General features: G+C 31.9%; 2 protein-coding genes across 3 annotated transcripts; both read right to left on the reverse strand.

Moving 5' to 3' along the window:
- Positions 1-4,955: 4,955 nt before the first annotated feature.
- Positions 4,956-8,476, reverse strand: LOC140979836 (sphingolipid delta(4)-desaturase DES1-like). Its single transcript, XM_073445432.1, has 3 exons — positions 8,149-8,476; positions 5,668-6,669; positions 4,956-5,047 (listed from the first exon to the last, which is right to left on the reverse strand). The coding sequence occupies exons 1-2, from the start codon at positions 8,314-8,316 to the stop codon at positions 5,833-5,835; spliced, it is 1,005 nt and encodes a 334-aa protein (XP_073301533.1). The 5' UTR covers positions 8,317-8,476; the 3' UTR covers positions 4,956-5,047; positions 5,668-5,832.
- Positions 8,477-17,273: 8,797 nt separating this feature from the next.
- LOC140979841 (uncharacterized) lies at positions 17,274-23,608 on the reverse strand. 2 transcript variants are annotated; one of them, XM_073445444.1, is made up of 16 exons: positions 23,349-23,608; positions 22,121-22,216; positions 21,937-22,044; positions 21,714-21,749; positions 21,457-21,567; positions 21,242-21,325; positions 21,027-21,145; positions 20,270-20,371; positions 19,889-20,005; positions 19,750-19,815; positions 18,998-19,064; positions 18,560-18,613; positions 18,311-18,400; positions 18,117-18,143; positions 17,958-17,987; positions 17,275-17,606 (listed from the first exon to the last, which is right to left on the reverse strand). In XM_073445444.1, exons 2-16 carry the CDS (start codon positions 22,178-22,180, stop codon positions 17,478-17,480), a joined length of 1,200 nt encoding a protein of 399 aa, XP_073301545.1. In that variant the 5' UTR covers positions 22,181-22,216; positions 23,349-23,608; the 3' UTR covers positions 17,275-17,477. The 2 variants fall into 2 exon arrangements, with proteins under 2 accessions (XP_073301554.1, XP_073301545.1); XM_073445453.1 differs by lacking the exon at positions 21,714-21,749 and having other exon boundaries at positions 17,274-17,606.
- Positions 23,609-25,445: the final 1,837 nt, after the last annotated feature.

The following is a 25,445-nucleotide window of genomic DNA, read 5'->3' on the forward strand; positions in this document are numbered from 1 at the left end:
ATATATAATTAATAAAAAAACATAGTTGTGGTTTCTTGCTACCTTAATTTTAAACCAATGTTCAAATGTTCTTTGACATGTATATCATTTTCATCAACTATGTTCATTGGAATATGATTACATCTAACGAACTCATATTCTTGCTTACTTAATTTTAGGGTTGATTTGGAGTTAGTTCCTTTCCTATCATACCAATGGATCTTCATTGTAGTTACGTTGATAATTTTCTTGAAATCTTCTATGGATAATTGTGATTAAAACTCAACATCTTTATGGTGTAAAACTATCTTAAAGAATTCTATTTCTACAGTTTTGAGGTTTTTATCTGCTATTAATTGAAAGATTGTTTCCCCAACCATCTAGAATCTTACATTTTTGGGTGTAGAATTTTTCTTTCATCACAACACTTGTTGTTAAATTGGATTGACATTTTTATGTAAAATGCCTCTTTTGGTTTCTAGACGATTATCTTGTGATCACATGATGTTGTGAATACTAATCAACTAGCCTCATTTTCTTGTGTATAATATGTAAACATTTGTAGGAAATTATTTCATAGTAAAATTCATCTCATATATCATGAAAATAAATCGGTGGTGTTTTCATCTTGTATCAAGGTGTTTTTCATATACCTTCGATTAAGATTTCTATTTTCTTAATATCTTTGCATCAGATTTAGATTATCTTTGAGAAATCTCGTCTACTTATTTTATGTAATTCTTTCTCTAGTTCTTTTGGACAGACTCCTCGTTTTGCTATAGAGATTCTAGTCCTTGATTCAACATAAACAGAAAAGTATTCTGCCTTTTATTGTTTATATATCGAAAATGAACTCGTGGTCATTGAATTATCACGTTCGATCTTCTGCCAAGAATTCCATTTTGTTTTCAATTTGTTTCTAAGGTTTATGTGCTCAAGAAATTCTAATCGAACCAATTGATCAAGTTCTTTTCCCGTAATTTTTTTTATATGAACGTTCAATTCTCCGATATTTATCATTCATTGATAAGTTTCTATCATCGGCTGTTACAAACAATATATGGTATTACAACGAAATTAATTTATTTGTTTTGTAATATAAAAAATTATTTTTAGTTCCATCCATCATTCCGGACATCTAAACTTTTCTATTGTCGAAAAACTTTTTGTTATAGGTTGAATTTCTTGGACATTTGTTTTTCCCCACATGTTACTTGTGATCATATCTCATTGGATATATAGTCTCTTTAATTCTAGTCTAAGACTTTGATTTTTTTGTAGAATCGATTTGTCTTGGATCTGGATATTTGTTTCATTTATTAAAATAAACTCTATCCAATATCGAATCTTGAAGATTATCTATCAAGGCTAGACTGAAATCTCGATTTGGCATGTTGTAGGAACTTTTTGGATAAATTTCGAAACTGCTTAAATTTGAATCTATGACATGGTTTTTGCTATTTCTGGCTTGAGCTTTTGTAATTCTTCTTTTATTTTTTTCAAAAGAAATTAATTACATTTCCATATGATTTCCCTTTAGTTTCATGGGGGTTGTCATTTTCATTGTGGAAACTTTATAGATTAGATGATATTTTATGTTTCTTAGGCCAAGATTTCCTAAGAATTTTTCTATATTTACAACACAAAATCCTTGATATTTCTTTAAATTAGTATTTTCCCTCACGATCTTTTGGACCATGTTTCGAGACATAGTTGTCTTGTTAAATAATCCGGACAAATCCTCATATGTTTTGTGTCGAAATATTTCGTCTTCGATCAGACTCTGATTATGTTTCTCTATTAGATTTTTCTTGACTTAAAATTTCTTCTTCGTATATACTCTCGTATGATGAAATCTCTTCAAACTAATATACTTGAACAAGATCTTTTTAATAAATTACTTCTTCTATATCTGAAGTTGATTCAAAATGTCTTATTCCATTTTTATCATTTTCTAGGTAGTTGGTCAAAATATGACCTCCTGCTGCACATGTCCAGCAATTACAATCTTTAAAATTTTCATTAGCTCTGATGTGAGCTTTTTTAAAATTTTCTTTTGATATTCGTCTTGCATTTCGAGATGAGTTCGATGCTTAGAATGACATCCTACTTCTTGATGGTTTACTTCTTTGTTCAGATTTAAATTCTTTTTTTAAAAAAATGCTTTTATGAGTTGGCTACGTTATTTTGTTAAAATTTTAAAAAAAATTACGGTAGTTTGATAAATTTTTTGTGAAAAGACAATAAACTAATGAAAAACCTCATTCAAAAGGCCATAGACATTAATACAAAATATTAAATTTATTTTTAAATCATTTTATTATATTTAATTATTTTTATTATATTTGTTTTAAATTCTTAGTTTTATTTAACTATCAAATCTTTGATATTTTCAGATATTTTAAAAGAATATTCAACTTTTTACTAACAATTTATTCAAAACATTCAAATTAATTTATTATTTAATTTTAGTAATTAAACTGTATAAACCGAACCGTAATACAAGAAAACTGAATCGAATTGAAATGAAATAAAATTATTCAATTTTCGGATTACATTTGAAAAACCGAACCGAAATTAGTCAAAATCAAACTTGTTGGCAGCACATTTGTCAACTGTTAGATTCTGTTACCACAAAAATTACAATTAAATTTATGGAATGTATATTTCTTCAACAAAAAAATTGGAACGTATAGACGATTGAGCAGAATATTGCTGATGAATTAGGTCACATAAATTATGAGACCAAAGTTCAAGTAAATGTTTTTTAAATCAGGTAAATTAATTTTGCAATCGTATTTTCCTCGTTAAAATATAATGATATGAAATTATGACAAAAACTAGTGTTGTCAAATTGATCGCACTGCCAAGTCTGCGAATTAAGCGATCAACCCGCCAAAAACTAAAAAGAATAATCATACACAAATCATATAAATAATGAGTAAGTCTCACGTGAGACGGATAAATAATGAGTAAGTCTCATGTAAGCCCGTCTCACGGATCCTAATCTGTGAGACGGATCAACCCTACCCATATACACAACAAAAAATAATACTCTTAGCATAAAAAGTAATACTTTTTCATGGATGACCCAAATAAAAGATCCGTCTCACAAATACGACCCATGAGACCGTCTCACACAAGTTTTTGCCATAAATAATATAATTTTTTTTCAAAATTTCAACTAATAACCATATATAAACCATTATAAATAATATAAACATTTCTAAATTAATCAAACATATATAAATTATTAAAAATATTTCAAAACTCATCAAACATACTTAAATATTAAAAATTATACTAAATTTTTATTAATAAAAATTGGCGACCACCTGGCCCGACCGGCGACCCAAACAAGGCGATAAAGAAGATGGCTGCAATTGAAATGGCACTGTTAAGCTTAGACCATCTCTAATCCAAAACTCTATTTTAAAGCAACTCTACTTTAAAATAGTGCGGTTTCTGTTCCAAATACAATATTCATATCCAACTCATCTACTTCAAATCTTACTCTAAAAAAAAATATTCTCGAAATATTCTTTTTTATTTTATTTAGTTAATTTTTATCTTATTATTTATTAAATATATATTTTTAAATTTAGTGATATAATTATAATTACATTTTATATTGGATATATTTTATATTATATTTTTAATAATTGTGATAATATTACATAAATGATTAATTTCATTATTTTAAATATATTATTGAAATCTATATTATACAATTGAAATAGAAATAATTTAAATTGGTGAAATAAAATTAATACATGACATTATCTTAAATAACATATTACAATTTACAAATACAAATTCAAATATTTGAACGACCATATTCATCCCATAAATTAGCAATTAAAGCATTTCGTAATGCATAATGAGCGTCTTTGTCTTTTATTTTTTTATATCAAGCGAGAAATTCTCGAAATCTGATATGTTCATTGACAGCCATTTCTACCATTGGAGTCGATGCTTCCCTAGAATCTTGAATCGGTGCACTAAGAAATTTGTGTGTTAGATGTTTAATTATAAAATTATTTTAAAATATATTTATAAATTTATATAATTAAATATTTTAATTTTTAAGATTAAATATTTAATAATTAAAATAATAAAATAAATATTATCTAATTATTAAAATAATATAATAAATATTATACTATTATTTAAATATTTCTAATTATTAAATTAATATAATAATACTATCATTATTATACTATTATTTAAATATGTCTAATTATTAAATTAATATAATAATATCATATTATTATATAAATAATATTTAATAATATTTATAATTCTTAATATAAATATTTATAATTAAAAAAACAAAAAAAATTTTAAAAAGAAAAAGAAAAAGAAAACTTCTCTGCGCCAATTTGGCCCAGAGCTTCATTTGGCGCAGAGGGGAATGGAGCTGCGTTGTTTTGCAAATAGCGCAGCTTCATTGGAGATGTCCAAGCGTCAAAATAACGTGAAATGCTATTTTTATGTATTTTGCGCACTCAGTTAAGAATTGGATCCCTATGGCTGAAAGCCCCGATGAACCAAAATTGCATATCTTGGATGAAATGGCCAACCACCTCATGTTATGTGAGTCATATTCTCGATGTAGACAAATTATTCTGATAAAGTGAGCTGCAGTGAAGGTTGTGCCAACGGTGGTGGAGGTGGAGGTAGAGGTGACGGTGGTTACAATTATGGCCATGTCAGTAATGGTGGTGGCTTTCACGGGGTGGAGGATGCTGGAGTAGTGGAAACAGCAATTTTTGAGTTCACTCTACAGTTAGCTGGCTATACATCAGCAACAGCAGAAACAGCAAAGACAAAACATGAAGGTGCAGAAGCAGCCACATTATTGGCAACATTAGGGGATACAGCGGAAGATGTAGAACATGGTTGTTCCACGAATAATCAAGATTACAATTATGGGTAGTAATAAGGAATCAACATCTGTTCTGAACAAAAAGCTCTACGCTTGAAAGGTTGCAATGACGGGCTTCAAGAACAATGGCGGTAAGACCATGTTTGAACCATAAAAATAAATTAAACGATACTGTTTGCACTAAAAATTAAATTGGGCCCAATTAATTGTCTAAGCCCAAAAGTTTAAATTAATAGAAAAGAACAAGAGGCTCATTAGTGTATTTAAATAATTAGATAACGTCCAAGCAAGGAAATCGTGGGAGGAATTCATGATTAGTGGTAGAAGTGGAAGTGATAGTGGAGAAATTGAGTAGTTGAGCAGTCAAGAGTTGAAGAAACGGTCTCAAGGGTGAACAAATAGAGAGAATGAAGCAGCACAGAACACACACAACACACATCGCAAAAACTCCAGGCAACTCCCTGCAGAATTCTCATAGATTTAGTCATGCTTTTTCATTCATATTTTAGCTTCCTCGTACATATTCTAACATTATTTTGTTAGATTTTTCATGTTTTTGTAATTTCCTACTGATTTGTTTATACATATCATGTTGAGAGTTTATTTCATCAAGTTCTATTGTCTTTTCTTTCGTTTTGGTGATGTATTTGTTTAAGTGACTATAACGAACGGTCAAATTTAGTATCCATAATCGTCGTGATTGTTAGAAGTTAGATTTTTATTATTTTTACACAAACTGATGTATTTTTGCATCTGACACGCCGGCAAATCAAATATTGTGCAAATAGATATTAAATAACACGATGACTTCTGTGGATTATCTTCCAAATCAACTGGCATCAATTGAAGTGGTTCATTAAAATGGTACATAAAACAAGAATCAAACAGTAAATCAACTATATCTCACATCAAACCTGCAAAAATGAGGTCAAGCGGAAACAAAGAAAAACTTGTATTTAGGGAAACTATTCGGATTTCTTCATCGAACTGGTTGATAGTTTTCTCTTCATTCGGCTGAAAGGCCCAACTGTCCTATCAATTATATACATGGCAATGATCTGGCTCCAAGATTTATATGACTCCAAATTTTCATAGAACTCTGGTGCAATCTCCTTCACCTTGTGAAGTTTGCTTCCCGGTATTCTTGGGAAATCATGGTGCTCATTGTGGTAACCAACACTCCATGTCATCAGATTCAAAGGGCCATAGTAAGAATACGTTTCTTGATCTGTTGGCTTAAAAATGTAGTGTTCTGAGATAAAATGGCCGGCCATTGGGTGCATTCCGCCCCCAACAAAGGTAGAAAGAATCAAATAACAAAGAGACTTCCAGCCCCAGAAATAAACAAAACTGGCATCAAGGCTGAGTTGAATAATAAAATTAATGAATTCCCACATTCCTGGAGGTTTTGGTTTGAGAAAGAGGGGGCGAAGAGCATAAAAGAATAGCTGTAAAACAACCCATATTGATTTTGAAACGACATTGGTTACAAGATTGGCCTCAGTAAGGCTTGGAATGTCCATATCAATGCCGTCTACTCCTTGGAACCGATGGTGCTCAAGATGATACTTTTGGAAGGTGATAGACATGGGAACGCCAATGGGGAGGTTAGCGAAAATCCCAAGCCACCTGTTGTAAACTGGGGTTGAGAAGGCTAAGTTGTGACTAAGCTCGTGAATGGCCAAGAACAGGTTGTGGTTGAGAAAAGAACCGAAAAAATATGCCAGCACAAGTATCTTCAGCCAACCTGCATCACAGAGGAAGGTTCCGGTCCATAGCTGAAGTGAAACAGCTGCGGCAATCTGTAATATTAGACAATGGAAAACATAAGCAACAGTTTGTTACTATGATGTTTAGCAGTTTTCAAAATTCAAATTTGCTTCAGGGAATCACTATGAATTGAGTACAAATTAAAAAGGGCATTAAACAAATTACCAGCAGTTCCAACTGCTGCACGATGAAAAAAATACATATCCAATGTTTTTCAATTACTTTCAACTTCTTAATTACAACTTTACCTAAAATATTAGTTAATAATGCTACTACATGGAAGTAAAAGAGCAATAATCTATTATCATGAAATCATAGGAATGCTGGATGAAAGACCAATCAATCACGGAAAAAGAATGCAAAGGCATTTGGAGACGGCAACTTCTGTTTCTCCGAACAGAAAATGTGATATTTTATCCACCATAAGCAACATAGCCATCATTTGGCGTGTCCACAAATCGATTAGAACTCTATGAATAGTATTATCTCTCCACGTCCATTAATCATATGCGAGATTGGAAAAGCTGGCGTTTGATAAAGAAACATAGAACATTTACCAAATACAACAAGCTGTGTCAGTGCAATTTAGCTTAAATTTGATTAAGTCAAAGAATTCAAACCCCTTTACAAAAGAAAATATTTAGCCAAACGAAGTTTTCACAATCTAACCATTCAAGTTGAGCAATAATAAAAGAAGATATTCCCTTCACACAAAAATAAACAAATAAATAAAATAAGTTATACTGTATTTTTCCTAATTGGCGATTTTTTACAATTGGGAGGAAAGGGATGAATGGATGCAATGTGAGCACACAAGGAGATCCAATCAAATCCATAGCGCAGATCAGTGAAGTTCAATGCACCAAAGGAACATATCTAAATGAATGGCCTAAAATACGCATAGCAAACTATATCCAGGATGCCATTCAACTGAAGACAAACGAAACAACTCGACAAGAAGACAGAGAAACCTAATATTCCTTAAACAAAAGATAGCCCAATCGCAATGGGCAGAACAAAATCAACAGAAACAACACTAAATTTACAAAAAGATTAAATCTTGGACCCCACAACCCATCAGAAAATATTAGTTGTGCATAAAATACGTGAGAATTACATACGAGCTTGAACAATCTTATCTTGAGCTAATTTTTGAGATCGACTTAATTTCAAATCTCGATCTTTAACATGATATCAAAACTCAAGTTTAACGGTTATGTATTGGACGGGCCATAGTTAAGTCACTCATTCTGTCCATAATTGTATTATTTGTAAACTTAACGTCCAACGTCCAACATGTTCATTATTGAACGTAAAGGGCTTTGTCAAATGAAAATAGGCTGGATAAAATTCTGAGAATTATTTATATGAGCTTGAATAATCATTTCTTGGCCTAATTTTTGGCTTGAGTTATATCCAAATATCAATCTTTAACGGAAAAACCCAATCTCAACTCCGTTAAACCCAACTTCAGTAACCCACATTACAGAAACAAAGACACATAAAAGTACCTTGAGGAAAGCAAAGGGGTCGGGGCCAAAAAGTTGTTTAATCTGCGGGTACTTAGAGAGGATCTGCCTTCTGCGAGAGGCATGAGGCTCATCTGTATAAGACCAGAAAAATTCAGTAGCCATCACACCCTCTTCTTGTTCTGCCCTCTCTTTCCCTGCGTACCCCATTTGTCTCCTCTTCCTCGCCTGTCTCCGCTTCTTCTACTTTTCTTTGTTCTGGGGTGAGTGGGAGGGAGTGTAGGGGGGTGGCTACTCTTTCAATTGAATTACTTTCATGTGCGTCCCTGCAAGAATTGCGGGCTGCCCACCAACTTCGTCCGAAAACAAGGGACAATTCAGGAATTTAGGAGCGATGCATGTGAATTGTGAATGGAGATCACATGGACCACATGTTCTCTTTGATTGGAAGAAAACGCTTGTCCATCAAATTCCTGTTTCCAAAACATAAATTCCATTTTTAAAATTGTAATTAACGAAAACAAGATATTACCAAAAATTATCCAACTCACAAAACTATAAAATTGATAGATTTTTATTTACTTTTACATAATCTCACGAATTTATAAACAAATTTATACTTTTTTTGCAAGATTTTTATAAACTTTTGTGAATTTTTTTATAGAATTTATAAATTTTGTACTTAATTATAATATTTTTTTTATTATTTTCTTTGAACCAATAATTAATTTACATATACAACATATTCAATTTGAAATAGTTTTTTAATATTTATATTATTAAATAAATTTACTTATTTAAAAATTAAATCATTTAATCCTAACATGTGCATATATGTGGGTTTGTTTGTATGCATGTTTGTAAATTTTTAAAAATGCATTAGTTGATTAATCTCTAACCTTGCTTTAATTGATAATATACATGTGAAAAGAATATTATTTATCATTGTGTGGATATAATTTTGTATAAAAATATCATAGCTTACATATTAATTGAAAATGCTAAAAAGAATTTAAAAAATCATGGTTGTTGCAAGGTTATTCATATTACATTAATTTGTATAAATCATAAATTAAATTCACAAAATCAATTCTAAAATTCAAAATTTTCTATGATATTAAAATAAAAAATTATTAAATGAACAATCAGCCAAAAAATGAAGAATTTGAAAAGGAAATATGAAAATATATATAGAGATACATTTCGAAAATTTGAGAGAATGATAAAGATAGATGATATGAGAGAAGATAAGAAGAGAGGTGATGTGAAGCGATAGAGAGATAAATAAATAGCTTGTGTATGAGTTAGAAGTTTTAAAAATCCATCAAAATCTTTGGGTTGAACCAAATACAATTTTTGAAAATTTATAATTGAATCTTAGGATTTAATGTTTGTATATTAATGCATTCCATAAAGTTATTAAAAGTCTATTAAAAATTTGAATATCTCTATACTTTTATAGAGTTTTTAAAAATCAATGTTGAATACCACTTGACTTTTTAAAACTTTATGAAAGTCTATTTTGAATATCACTAGACTTCTACAGCGTATGCAAAAGTTTTAATTGAATATTTTCATACTTTTAAAATCTACAAAAATCATTAAAAGTCAATAAATCTCCTACATTTAATATATCCCATTTGTTTTAAATTTTAGTTATGTAACTTGTTGATGTTAGGTTTTAATCTAGTAATTTTGTTTTTTGTTTTGGTAATTTTTTTGCTTGAATTAAGTCCTTAAACGATGAATATTGATGGTTTGGAGTCAATATTTCCTCATGTGACTCAAGTATCGAGAATAAAAAGTCTATATCATATCCACGAAATTAGATTAATTAAACAACATAATTACTTTTTAACGTTAAATAAAAAAATATAATTAGATTAATTATTCGAAAATGAGAAAAAAATGGTCTCTTATAATGAAATAATTTGAAGCCCTAATTAAAAATAGGAGTTAAAAAGTCACATTTTACAGCTGGAATGGTAATAAATTCATGGGAAATTGATTATTCTAGTCTATCTCAAAGTCATAATTTTAAAAATGGCCTTCTTTATTACATAATTTGCTATTGAACTCACAAAAGACCAAAATGTGTCTGTTGCAGTGAAATGATGCTGCTCAAGCTTCTATCAGAAGATTACGAACAAAGCTTGATGTTAGCATTAAAGCAATTGATGGTATTTCGAGCAGGATACATGAGTTGAGGGAAGAAGAATTACAACCCCAGGTTGCCTCATTAATTCACGGGTACGAAAGCCCGATGCCAGTTGGTGCACCACTATACCGTCCTTTACTGCCGTATCAGCCTTCGCAGTCTTATCAGCAACCAAAGCAGCAACACTTTAAGGCCAAAGGAAAACAGTTCAAGAAACAGACTCGTAGTAGTTCTTCTAGTTCTGGCAGGGGCGAAACTGAAATTGAATGATTTAATTTTTAAATTTTTTTATGGTGGAGAGCTTGGATAATGGTATGATTCTCTCTTTGATACCTAGCCTTAGCTGATTTTTTGTTCCAAATTCTTGCTTGAGAGGGCCATATTTTGAGAGCTCAGAAAATAAAGACAAAATATATTCTAAATAATTTCTTATCCGAAAACTTATGAAATATCTTTTTCCTCGAAACACCGCCATCAAATCATCATATATGCTAGTACTCCGGTATATGCGTTCAGTGGAGGAGTCAAAAATATAACTCTCTTCGGGTTAAAATTTTAAATTCTAGATTCTTTTAATATTTTAAATTGATCTACCCGGACTAATATCATATTATTCCAAAATCATACAAAATGTATACATATTTTTTTAAAAAAAATTTTGACCAGTCGGGGTATATGTGCATGTGGCTCCGCCACTGCATGCGTTACGTGTTTGTATAGTTTAATTTTTTTAACTAAAACAAAAAAATAGTAACATTTTCGTAAACAAATAGTCATCAAAACGTAGTAGATACATCAATTTTGTCATTTTACAAAGACAGTGAAATTTTCGTAAATAAAAAATACTAAGTGGCACAAGAGAAAACATCTAATGTTTTAAAAAAAGAAGAGGTCATATAAAATGACTAGTTTGTCTAATAATGTTAGTTTTATTTTATCTCAAATTTCACCAATTAATTGAAAAACAATTAATTAAAAGATATACGATATAATAAGATAGTAAGACATTAAAAAAAAAAACAAATGATGTCGAAATTAATCTAATATTTCTCTCAAATTTGGCTTTGAATCAAAGAAACATCCCCAAATCTACGCCGCAATGATAGGTTTGGGTCCATGCATTACTGGATCGCAACTTGTTTTTATCATTTCAGACTTTTTTTTTGGCAAAAATAACAATTACATATGGTTGAAATTGTAATATAAATATATAAAATTTGAGTATCGATAAAATTCATGAATATGAAAGACGCGGAAATCAAAACAAGTAAATATGTACATGTAGTTGAAATTATGGTACAACTTTACAAATTTAAATTAAAAATTGTATCAATTTAGTATATAATTATAATTTTGGCAAAAACTTGTGTGAGACGATCTCACGGGTCGTATTTTGTGAGACATATATCTTATTGGGTCATCCATGAAAAAATATTAATCTTTATACTAAAAGTATTACTTTTTATTGTGAATTTCGGTAGGATTGACCCGTCTGACAGATAAAGATTCGTGAGACCGTATCACAATAAACCTACTCTATAATTTTTAGATACAAAATAAGCGCGTTGCAAATTATTCAATTGACTTCTGTTACGAAATAAATGCTCGGGGATAAGTTGTTACATTATTACTCAAAATATACATGATATATGGGATATGCATGCATTCAATCCTTTTCGTCGTCGTGTACATATATATATATTATTCAATTAAATGGTCGGTCCCCTGCTTTTAATGGTCTATATAAGTATTATGTTTAGCTTTTTAAAAAATAATAATAATAACTTATATAATTCAAAGTTCACAAAGAATGGTCTGTGTTTTTAAAATCAATGTGAGAAAATTTAAATATGGTCCCCAAATAAATATCTTCATGTTAAGGTTACCTATAAATGTACACGTCCAAAAAGGATATAGCTAGCTACATTTTTTCATATACTACCTACGTATCGTATTCACATCTGTGTTCATCAATGATTTAATACTCATCTATTGAATGTAAAATTTGGACGTGATTCATCACATCTAATAGATGAGTATCATCTTATTAGTAGGCACAAAGGTAGACACGGTGTGTAAAAAGCATATCAAAACTATATATCTATATATAAAACATATATTATCATATTCAAGTAGGTAAAGTTCGCTATAGTACTCGCTGCTCTAACTAATTGTCTACCATTTCTAAGTGTGATTTCTATGCCATATATGGTCGTGCCTAAGGATATATCGGTTGAAGTTGATTCCTCTTTTTGATCAATCAAAACCATTTCTCAAAATGTACAAGCTTCTTAAAAAACACGTTGCTTTTTGGATATAGATGATAATATCTATACAGGTGGATCATATATATATAGCACAACAAAGTACCACATGGTTGTATCTTTCATTCCGTCAGTCATATCGAATGAAAAAACAACATATATTAAAAAAATCTCCATAACAAAATGATACGAGAAATTAGGTTNTATATATACACACACATATATGTATCACCTAACATTTATATCATGTGTTTTTATGTGAAATCTATATTCACAAACTCACCACACCAAACATCACCAGTGCTCTTTAATGCCCAACTCAAACTTTATCCAGCTACTTAGAATGCCAGCTCAAAATTTTGAAAGTAAAACCATCTGATGCAACTTCAGCATAAATTTTCCTACTTTATTTATGGACTTGTATAAAATATGATCAGATTTCGAAATTTCTTCTAATCGTTCTTAATTAATGTTTATATAATTTAAATATTTCATCAAAATCTACAAGACGATTGCTAAATTAAAATATTTTAAAATTTGATCAGATTGAGTCGAATTGAAAACAGACCAGCAGTGTGACTTTGCTGTGAGAATGCAATAATTAGTGCATTCCCTAACCTACCACTATCGCCTGCTTGCGAATCACTTCAACTGCCATCCACTTCTCGATTCCAACATACTAATAAATGCATTTTCACCTTCGTTTCTTGTTCATATACTATGTTTCTCTTCCTCTTTTCATAACAAATTCAAATATGAAGATCGCATTTTTCTTGCTCGTTTCAGCCACCATCTCCCTCGCCATACGCCCCGCCGCCAAGACAGGCGGCGACAACGATGACAACGGGATGGGGGGCTTCTTCGGCCCGGGAGGCGGCTTCAACATACCTGGGTTCCCGCCCGGGTTTGCGGGCGGAGGCTACGGTGGCGGGTTCGGAGGACCCAAGGGAGGCTACGCAAAAGGTGGCGTGATAAGGCCGACTGTTGTGTGTAAAGACAAAGGTCCGTGTTACAAGAAGAAGTTGACGTGCCCGACCAAGTGTTTCACCTCGTACAGCCACGCCGGGAAGGGGTACGGCGGCGGAGGAGGTGGAGGTGGCTGCACTGTTGATTGCAAGGATAACTGTGTAGCTTATTGCTGATCAGCTGATCAATGGATCGAGTGTTTTGTGTATCGTGTGTACTCGTTTCTACGTATAATAAATACACATATAGTATGTGAAGTGTGATTCCACGGTAACACTGTTGCTTTGTCCTTTGCGTCTCTGAATGAACTTTATGTAGCAGCATTCAGATTAACATTTCTATGCTAATGGATTGATTTGAAGATTATTGTGCGGTTTTTTTGGCTTCTTGTTTTCCCATTTTTTAGGAGAAGACGAGGATCCAAGTTAGCAGTGAGCAAAAAGGTGTACTATGAAGGTTTAAGGTGAGGACATTGATTGTCTTACAGTTGTGCATCATAAAAGTTGGCCTGACTTGCGACAATGATGTGATCATCTAAATTAATGCACGTACGATTTCGTTTATTGAAATGTTGATGTAGAATTATTGCATTATCGTCTTTAAAAAAAGGGATGTCTAGGAGATATGCCACTCTAAGTGATGTTGGAACTCAAATACATAAAGGGGTACTCATGGTTCTAGGTAATGGCCGTGTCAGGATATGGTTTTACTCGAACTAGAATTTTAAACTCTAGAATCCTTTAATATTTTAAAATATCTACCAAAACTAATATCAAATTAATCCATGATTTACTTATAAATTTTTTTAAAAAAAATTGGGACATCCGGCTAAAGCCCGGGTGTCAATTAACGTGGCTTCGCCATTGGTTCTAGGTCACCGATGAAGTCATTCTATACTATATCTCATCATTAGATGTTAGAAAGTGTGAAAAAAATTGAAGGGCTCTTAAAGCAAATCATGTTGATCTGGAAATGTCAAAACCACACAAATCTACATGAATATCAATTATTATGGATTCAGACATATTTCCACTTATTGATCTAGATTTCTTGATGATTTAACATGTGTTCTCGAGATTAGGATGATGATTTTCATGATTTCATCTACCGGTTAATTACAACATCGATGACTTTCACTTTACTATCAAAATTCGCGTTAACTCGTCAAGGCGTTCGCTTAGATTGATTATATATTTTAAATCAATTCGATTGTTTGGATGAATATATATAAGTTGAAATTTATTAGTTAATTCATCTATATTAATTGTCATTTTCCCAAGATCAAACCCAAACGAATCTGCTGCTTCATCGACACAGGTTCAGTATAACCGTTTCATAAGCCAAATACTCATCGAAATCAAAATCGTAATGAGCAGCCTCACGTTTCATCTCTGCTGCTTTGCGCTGCCTCTGAAGTTCATGTATACTTGCTGCACGTATACGAGAACCAACCGTCAACAAAACAACCACGCATCGGCAGAATCTCTTGGTGTACAGAATCGATCTCTGTGTTAGAAAATATAATGCGTGGAGAAAAAATGGTGAGATCTGAATAACCCAGAAGCTAAGAACCGACTCGAGGCATAACAGTCCGAACTCAATAAAGTAGAAAATCTGGGAAGCAATGCACAATTTTAGTGTAGTCATTCACACATTTTGTATCATGCATTATCAAGAACTTACTTTGCATGATATATATAACATGAGAATTTTAATTAATTAATTAATGAAAATATAATACATATGTACATGTATAGACATATATATATATACCATTAAATACACAAAGATAAATAATTCTAAACACTCTATGAATGTTTTAATCGTACGATGTCCAACAAACGTTATGAATGTCAAAACTAAAATTTTTAAACTTTTGATGTGTCTTATGTACGAGAAAATGGTACTCCAACAGTGTTATCTGAGCTTAATTTGTATTTCAATATTGAAATTTAATGTAAATATTAGATTTAGTAGGAGATCAAGATTTGAAGATGGTGAATCAGATTCTCAAGAGTTTTGAAGAAGACACATAAAATATTGAAAACTTATGTAATATTGCATTTGCATCCCTACATTTACCTATGTTTTGGACATGTATCCATATATGGCTCATATGGATCAATTAACTTTCGGTTATCAATAATCTTGTATTATTTATAAAACATGTGATATATTATAAATAATCGATATGATTGTTATTATAAATATAATAACAAAATTCGGATGAATCCGGTAAGCATACAAACAAATCTGACACAAGATTTTAAAAATAATGATGAAACAAATTTTCAAAATTAAAATCTCTCATTTTGGATAACATGCAAAATTTAAACCATGCTCATTAAAAAGAAAATTTAATATTTTCTTATCTTCCATCAACGGTGGTTGCATGATTATCGCTACCCGCGCTCAGACTTTGTCTTAGATAATTGAGATGGTCTGGACACCGAAAAGCTGTGACTTTCACTGACATACCTGATGTGAATTACGTGGAACTCCCATAAATTTGGCATAGATAGTTGAGGATATCAAGCGACCGTCCACTAAGATTCAATTGAATCTCAGTCCATTGTAATGGAAAAACGTGAATGACAGACATGAGAAGAATTAATAATTTGTTTTTGGTTTACGGAAATCAAAAATTAAAGTTGTAAGGTTATAATGATTCTAGACTCCAATAAAATGTATCAAATAAACATCTGCTAAACTTTGATTGCCCGCCTTCTTTACCTCTAGCCCCTACATCCTCTATTTATACAAGTATCTACTCTAATTGGTACAAAAGCATTCAGATTCCATAAAAATGCCAAAGCAATTAAACCAACATCTTAAAGCCAATGGGTTTACTTCATTGGACTCCAAACAAAATTTATACTCGAAACAATAAGATCATCGAAAAAATCATAAACCCCTAGATTCTTTTACTGAAAAATTCCAGTGAACTACGAATTCTTCACTTGAACTAGCGTGATCAACTCGGTTTCGACGCAATTAAAGGAACAAATTGTATTGAACTCACAGCAAACGGATTAGCTTCGTCTCCATCAAAGGGGTTTGGATCATAGCGGCGGCCATGTTCTTGGTCATTTATACATCTATATTATCTAGTTTCATCCAAATATTCATCATCATCTATTGGAATTTATAAGTTGGAATTTGAGTGTAAACGATTCGAACTTACAAAGTGCGGATGAAATAAACATTATTGATTCTTGTTTTATTGTTTTCGTAGTTCCCTCAAGATGATTAACCGAATCCAATATATATGACTTAGCCATGTCACAAGGGATCAGTTTCAATGTTAACGAGATGCTACAATAAGAATATCAACGTCGCTACAAATTCAATTGCTATCATTGCGCCAAAGATTGTGATGTTCGATCTTATATAAAAAAAATTTGTGAAAATAATGATTATTTGATTTACCACGATATAATATACTCGGATATATTGAAATCAACCAAAATTATTATATTCCTAAAATTATGGAACAGAAAAAACAAAATTAATCAAACTTGGGAAGTCACACGATGGTTTGCCCTCTTAGAAAATAATAAGTATCTTGTGAGACGGTCTCATGAATTTTTATCTGTGAGACGTATAAATCCTACCGATATTCACAATAAAAAATAATACTTTTAGCATAAAAATAATATTTTTTTCATGAATGACCCAAATAAGATATCTGTCTCACAAAATACGACCCGTGAGATCATCTCACACAAAGTTTTACCCTTAGAAAAAACAATCTTAAAAAGGAAAATGCAATTTATCGAGTAAAAAAAATAAGACGGGAACCGTGCTGGAGCTGAACATGTTGTAATGGAACAATAAATGCAATTTGTCGAGTAAAAAATATACAAAAAAAAAACTTATATAAGTTTTTCATTTGCCAAGCGGCCTCGTAAAAAAGGAAAAAATATGTATATGGGTTTAAAAGGCACCCCAAGAGAAGGTGCAACTTTAGGTCATACATTTGGTTATTCGTTGCGCCTATGATCAGGTATCGGCGAAGAAGGAAATGGGTCGACCCAGTTCTCATCTTCTCTAATAGCTTCTTCCCATCGCTCCTTAAATTTTTGAAGTTCTATCGTTGATTGCCTTCGAATCTGTTCAATTCAATTCAATGTTTAACTTTAATGATAATAAAGCTAAAATAATCGTTAGCTAACATGATTTGACATTATCTTTGACAAATTATGCACCCAATTTATACAAGAAAGCTGCTTGAATCATCGTGTGATGTCTATACATTTATTACGGCACCGAAGAAGATTTTGGATGGATAGACTACAGATATAATATAATATTTCATGTTAATTAGAATGAAATTTATTCTTCTTCGTGTAGCTAAAGTATGAATTTAATATTTGATTTATTATTCCATAGTTAACAATAAAACTATAATCGAATCTCATTTGAAATCCATTTACCATAATTAAAATTCTCAAATGCCTCACCTCTAATCTCATGTCGATCCCGTGCCGCCTCTAGACAAAGGAGAAAAATAAGGCAGGACATAAAGTTCAGCATCAGTGAAATTTGTGTTGGTGAAGTACACTGACAAAGGAAATGAGAAGATACATTACAATACATGGTGTAAGAGGTGGAAGCCATACCTTTGAGCTCTCCTCAAGATTTGAAACCTGAAATGGATAACAAGAAATGCAAAAGTCAATTGTCATGGCTATAATGAAGAGTATCAAGGATTCATAGGCGCTAAGTACTTCAGTATATGAGATAAAACAAGATTAGGTACCAGACCATATACGAGCTTACGACATGGATAACGGAGAAAAATGTAGTTAATCACCTTTGTTGCAGGTTGACCACCCAATGTTTGTATGCTTTGATGAACTATGTATTCACTATCAACTATTCCCACATTTCTTGTACGATCTCCCTAACAGTTCACAATTAATAAAAAGAACGTAATTAAACTCTAACAAGGAGCAAAACTGTTAAGGGTGAAAAAACAAAATTCTAGTTGTTTGTTTCGCTAGTAGAAAATAGCTTGTACAAAAAAACCAACCAAACATGTTCCCTACAAAAGTAGTTTTACCTGTGCACAATAGCCGAGTTTCATGTCCATTCCCCATCCATGAACAAGATCATTCTGACAAAACACAATACTCCATAAGAAATGGTACACAAGAATCGAGGTATTGTAGATTAGGATGAGAAATATAAACTAGAGTGACCATAATTTCGATCAAACACTATACACCTAAGGTCTTAAAGCTCATCAGCAGCTCAGCGCAGGTTTAATGGCAGGAAAACAATTGCCAAGGCCACCATGACACTGACAGAAGGTTTTCATCGCTGCAAATAATAAACAGTCTATATAGAGGATGTATCCAAAAGATCTCTACTTGTGTTTTTTTCTTGTGGCCCTCAGTTTTGAAAACATTACAATAGATTTTGCATGTTCAAGTCCACAAGTTTTACATTTGGAACTCAGCATGAAAGGAAATGTTTCTTATAAAAACTGCATTATTACCTGTATCAAATGCCAGGCACAATGCCAAGCCAATCTTGAAAACACAGGAGCCATTCCTTCCACAAACCTGAAATTGAGAGACATGCTTCACTAAAAATGGGGAAAACAACAAAACTACATAATTACATGAGATGGTATGGACACGTACAAAGGCGACCAATAGTGGCTGTAGTTAGGAGATGTGAGATCATGATTTGCACCCATATTATAGACGAAGAGGGAGACCAAGAAATATTTGAATAATAACAATTAAGCATGATATGCATTATTTAAATATAGATGAGAATATGATAAAAAGATATATCATAAAATAACGATTAAGCATGATATACATTATTTAAATATAGATAGGAATATAATAAAAGACATTGCATAACGGCATACGAGGATCCATATAGCTGACTCCACTGAGTGGGATAAAGGTTTATGTGTCGTTGTCACGAACTATTTATTTATATTTACCTTTAAAGCATGTCAAAATTTTGTGGAAAATTTTTAAAACAAATGCAACCTCAAATTCATCAAGTATTTGTATGACAAAACAAATAATTTGTAAAGAACAAGGTAAACCAAAACAAAACTAGAAAGAGTGATGTAGAAACTGGATACAAGTAAATATTTAGCATGTAGTCAGAGCAAGATGGCTCAAAGGTCAAAAATAAATTAAAGATATGACACAATGAAACAAGTTTCTTGGAAAAGAAAACTTATCAGAATAAAGAAGGCAGTAAGACAAAATGATGGTGACTTACCCAGTGCATGGTGGACCCTCGCTTTCTTCTGAACAGTTGATACTACCTCTTACATCATAGACTCTTCTGCTCAAATCAGAATGAATATACTCATATGAAACTAAGAATTCGAATCATGCAAAGTACACACGTGACTCACCTGTGAAATTGATTCATTCTGTTTCTTACTGTGATCCTGTGATGTATACCAGTAGAATTTGGGTCCAAAGCTGGCTGGGATATCTCAAGCCCTTCTGATTTTACTATTTCCAGATATCTAACAAAAAAGAAATAATAATCAACCAAAAAAAGATTCCATTAGGACAGAGAAAAACAATAGCTAGTATTACAAAGAGGTAACCAGAAGTTTCAGAATAATAAATTGCGACTGGATACTTTTGTTGAGTAAGAAGGAAAGCATTATCAAAATTGAGATGATAAAGTGCTCCACCGAGATTCATTGGCGTTAAAAACAAATTTCTTGGGATAGAGTAAAAAGTCGATGAGTAGAAAATGAAGGCCATACACCCTGCAAGTTTACCTTCCAGGGTGGAAATTGTCCACCCCTAAATCTTCATCCCAGAGGAATAAGTAATCATAGACAGAAACAATAGCAGGATGTAGAAAACGTTTTGCAAACCACCTGAAATTGGTAAAGAAACAGTTGCTGACATGCCACATCATGTAAGGAGAGAAAAATAATTCCGTTTCTTTATATGTATAAAAATTTGAGATGAAATCTGCATACATTAAAATCAAAAAGTGCATAAAATCCCCCATCTGCAGCAACCAGAGGGAGACGTAACACATTGCACTCTAATACACGTAAGTGGATCAAATACGCCAGAAAGAGTCAGCTGCAAAACTATACCTGTGCAATTTTTTCAAAAAAACATAGACCAAAAAATGCATGGTCCTACAAGTAGTACGACATGTTTTAAATGAGGTGAGGACTAATTTTTTTTTTTTTAAATGACAGATCTATTTGTGCAAATCATCCAGGCAGAAACATATAGCCTGGTATTTTAGTCATAAGTTACTGTGACCTGAGCAACAGCTGCTAGTCACAACAAAAAGAGATGTTCACCTGGAGAAATCTTCTCTAGACGTAATCACACTCTCTGGGAACAAAGATAAACTAAATAGAATTTGCCACCTTTTTGGTATGTAATAGAAGTCCTTAACAATTGATAGATGGTTTAGTTACATTTCACATACTTAAAAGACAAAAAAGTTAAATTTGCACAATAAAGAGACAAGAAAATAGGCAATTAAGTACACAAACACATATATATTACCATTTTGTTTGGTTATGGGCAACGATATGCGTGGCTTCACTACTCCACTCCAGGTCCCACCATCCATCCAAGTTACCATCATAGTGGAACAAAATAATTGTAAAATTTTCTGAAAGAAACTGAGTTCAAAAAATCAAGTAATGAATGAGGACATCTACTAAAGTAATATAGCATTAAAATAATTATTGCTTCTAAATAGTGATAGACTGTTGCACCTTTTGAACAATGGTATTAACATTCTCCTTCTGTTTAATCCCAACAGGTATTGCCAGCAAAGATTTAGAGCTCCAGCTATTGACCTGAACATTCAGAAGAATCCTTAGGTGGAGTTGATAATTGATTTCAGATCCATCATATACAATTCACCAAACTGCGTTGGGAAAAACACAGTGAAAAAAATAAAATCGTTCCATCAAAACTTGGTCATTACCTTTGACCTCGAGCTGCTTGTAGTCCACAATGGCTTTAATTCCAGGTCTGACCTGTCTTCAATGATACCTCGAGGCAAACTGTTCAAACCAGAAATAGCTGAACCTGCGTCCTGGAATGATACATCAATGGTATTGGCAGTTGCAATGAGTCGAAGGCCTTTCAATATAATCAACCATCCATGACATTATGGAAACTGAATTTGATAGAAATGAGTAAGTGGTTTTAAAAAAAGAGAAACCTCAGTAAGATAATCACCTTTGATGCGTAAAAACTATGCAATTTTGACTCCATCTAACAAAAGTGAGAAGAAGGTAATTAGGTTGTCGTCATATGTCAAGTCAACTCCGTTGAACAAACAAACTTAGGATATCCTAAAAACTTTCATCTATAGCAAACGTCCTATCGATAGCATCTCACATATCAATTCACATTCATAGCAAAACAACCAATTTTTTAATAAGATTATCAGTTAACATACCTCTGTCTGTTGATACTGATAATTAGTGGTCCTATATATGATGAACAGTGTTAATATGCACACAACTACCATCAATGGCATCTGTGTCATCTTTGCTCCATATGATCCCTGCAATGCCATTTACAAATAATCACAAGAGATGTTACTCCTACTTAAATAATTAGGAGAGTTTTAGGCAACATACCCGGTCAAATAAAAAATGCTGTTTCTTCAACAGCCATCTCGATGATTTGGATGCCTTCATAGGCAACTATGGATTTTGATTCTTTCTCATCACAATCTGCAATTAAAGCATGTATATCAAGTTGTATCAACAATTAACATATGACTGACATTTAAATAACACGAGCTCAAATATGATTATGCATGATTAATTTTTACAGCTATATATTGTGGCAAAAAATTTAAATAACAATTCTAAAAGAGAAAGAAAAAGAGGCCGTTACAAACTTTAAAACACAGTCAGGAAGGATTCATTAAAGAGTTAAAAGTGAGTCCAAACCCAGCATCTGGTCACCTTCCCTATCCTATGACCCAAACAGAGCACTTTTCTTAATTGACATTAAGAGTGAACGAGAGTTGAATAGCGATGTCCAGGCCTTGTTAGGTGCTCAGTATGCCGTTGCTTTGTATGCATAATAGTCCATGTGGACTAAAGGAGGTAAAAATATATCCAATATGTTACAACGAGTCCATGTAGAAGTTTCAAGCCAATGAATTGACAAGCGACTTTGTCATTCCACCCCTTCCAGAGAGTAAGGATGAAAATGAAAGCTTTAAAAATGCATGCTGATTTCTTGTCTTTGATATCCAGTTGTCATTTCGGCCAAGATGCAAGTTTTCAGATCAATCAAAAATTTGAATTGTGTAATAATACCAAACAGCCCGCCCAGAACCAGAATTTCAATTTCTTTGACACATTCTCAAAAACGACAGGCTTGACAACATCGCCATAGAAGCAGACAAGTAGAATTAAAATCAGAAAAATTTAGCTGTTAAGCTCCAAGTCAGAAATGACCATTACTTTTCCTCAGTGACTTTTGATATAAAAAACAACTAAAATTTTATCAGCATAAGGAAATGGAGATGAATAAAAAATATTAAGCACTTGCGTCACCTCGAAAAACAAAAAGATTTTTGCTTCCCAAAGAAAAACAAAAACAAAAACATTTCCCAATCTTGAAATTAAATAAACACCAAACCATTTAATCAAACAACGAAAAACAAACAAGAAATTATCATTGACGCTTCGAATGAGAATAAAAGAACTTCATCCACCGAGAACAAAGAACAAGAAACACTTCAAAACACTACTTACCCCGAAACACCAAAACGAAAAATTTGAAATATCAAAAATAAAAAAGAAAAACGGCAATCAAAGCATCAAGCACGTCGCAAAACAAAACACATACATTGAAACACCGATTGGATCAAAACCGAGGCAAACGCGATCAAAATTCCAGCAGAAATCAAGCTCCAGGGATCTCTCACACCCGTTTCAAATCTCCGTGCTATACAAAACTAGGGAAAAAAAACCCACATACAAGTGCGTATACGTGTGTGACTCTGTGCGAAAAAAGTGAGGAATAGAGAGAAAAGAGAGATTGTAGGAAGCGAAAGCGTCTCCTGTGGACGAGTGTTTGCATAAAATGGTAAAGAGGTGCATTTGTCTTCTTCCACGCACTCTTCAATTATTTTCAGCCGAAATAATAAGTAATTAAGAAAAAGCATGCAATTAATGACTGCTGAAAAATGTGTTTAGATACATTAATTGATTGATTCTTGTAAAAGTTAATGATTGGAAAACCAAAAATCAGATATTGCATTATCTTATCTTATTTCCTAAATATATAAATAAAAGATTTATTTTTTTCAAATGTAAAACTATGTTATCTTTTCTAAAATAATGTAGAAAATTTGCAAATTGAACTTCAAATTTCAATCACTTAAAAATATTATAATTTATTTTTCACTTTTATTAATCAAACATGCTTAAATTTTTAATTTTTTCCAAATAAAAAATTTTATTTGTAAAAGTTTAGTTATATCAACTTCCTGCAAATGGAAACTTTTGGCCAAAATTTATATTTTTCATTCAATATTTTAAGTTAATGAGGTTATTAGGATTGGACGATTTCAAATATATGGATAGATTTCAATATATTTAAAATTATTTTTGTTATTTAGATAATTAAGATTATAAATTTCAAATTCACTTCTTATATGTTTGTATAATATTTTATGTTAATAAAGATTAATTTCAAATACACTCAATAAGAGTGTCATTTGAAATACGTTCTATTTGATATTAATCATGTATAAATAAATAAGATGTGTATTTAAGATTTAATTTATTATTTTATTATAAAAAATAAAACTATCGAAATACATGAATTAAAATATATATCTCCAATTACACCCTAAAATTTTTGTGTCCAAAACAAATGATATTTAGTATACATAAAATGTGTATGTCACGAGTGTGTGTATATATTCATGGGCGTCGTAAGATGTTCGTGGAAGCATATTGTGGAATATCACATTGGTTGTTTTTTCACATTATTGTGTTAAATGCTTCGACAATGTTCTCAAAAGTCGATAAAAGCACACATGACAAGAAATGATATACATACACACACTCATGTGTCGAACAAAAACAAGGTTCCGGGAAAATTAAATACACCAAAGCAAAACCATTGAGTGTACTATAAACTATTAATGGCGTCTGAGGACTTTTTGGTAGCATTCTAGCATAAATGTAGCTATATTAATTTTGAATAGATTGAATGACTTAGCCACCTTACTAATAAGCTTTTCTACTAATAAAATAGAAAAGCTTACTAAATATATCAACAAAAAATTAATAGTCATTATTTGTTCAGCTTTTTCGATCGATGTAGGTTGATTGGTTTAAGGGCAACACGTCTATTTGTTTTCTCGAGTCTAATACGCATCCTTTACTGCCCAACATGAGAACGGACAGTTAATGCGTTTCACTTATTGAACAAGGCTCTATGGTCGGTCCGTGACCCCTGGATGCCTAAGGAGTCCTTGAGGTGATCTCGTAGTTCCTACGAGATGGGTGTATTTAGCTATGTCAAGTTAGAGCAGGGAAATCCAATATTACTCTTTTACTGGAGTTTTCGGGGCTTGGCTTTGAAACCGTAGCTTGTTATTACCTTTGGACTTAGCTCAGCTTGATAATTTCGTACTGACAAATCGTAACCAATTTATCTTTTTTAAATATTTGTTGGAATTGATATTTTGTTGCAGATAGTCGGGCTTGCATGTGTCTTCGTAGATGGCCGCAGAGAACATATCAAAATTCATATGCCCAAAGGTCCATTAATAATTTAGTGATGGGAAGAATTGTTGTTCAATATCTTACTATTTAATGATAATGTTTAATAATTCACAAGTATCCTAGAAAAATTGTTTTTCTAAATTTAAATGAAAAGACATAAATGTCCTACTATCATTAATTAAAACTAAAACCATCAAAACCGGTT

This window comes from Primulina huaijiensis, chromosome 1, assembly GCF_012295235.1.
Source record: "Primulina huaijiensis isolate GDHJ02 chromosome 1, ASM1229523v2, whole genome shotgun sequence".
In the NCBI taxonomy this organism is placed as follows: domain Eukaryota; kingdom Viridiplantae; phylum Streptophyta; class Magnoliopsida; order Lamiales; family Gesneriaceae; genus Primulina; species Primulina huaijiensis.

What these genes read in the sequence shown, in the direction of transcription:
- LOC140979841 (XM_073445444.1), bottom strand. Translation starts at nt 22,180, where the DNA reads ATGAAGGCATCCAAATCATCGAGATGGCTGTTGAAGAAACAGCATTTT. An exon ending in ATAGTTTTTACGCATCAAAG is followed by an intron (nt 21,568 to 21,713) that starts GTGATTATCTTA and finishes GTATCATTCCAG; the next exon opens with GACGCAGGTTCAGCTATTTC. An exon ending in GACAATTTCCACCCTGGAAG is followed by an intron (nt 20,006 to 20,269) that starts GTAAACTTGCAG and finishes CTTTTTTGTTAG; the next exon opens with ATATCTGGAAATAGTAAAAT.
- LOC140979836 (XM_073445432.1), bottom strand. Translation starts at nt 8,316, where the DNA reads ATGGGGTACGCAGGGAAAGAGAGGGCAGAACAAGAAGAGGGTGTGATG. An exon ending in ACCCCTTTGCTTTCCTCAAG is followed by an intron (nt 6,670 to 8,148) that starts GTACTTTTATGT and finishes CTAATATTACAG; the next exon opens with ATTGCCGCAGCTGTTTCACT.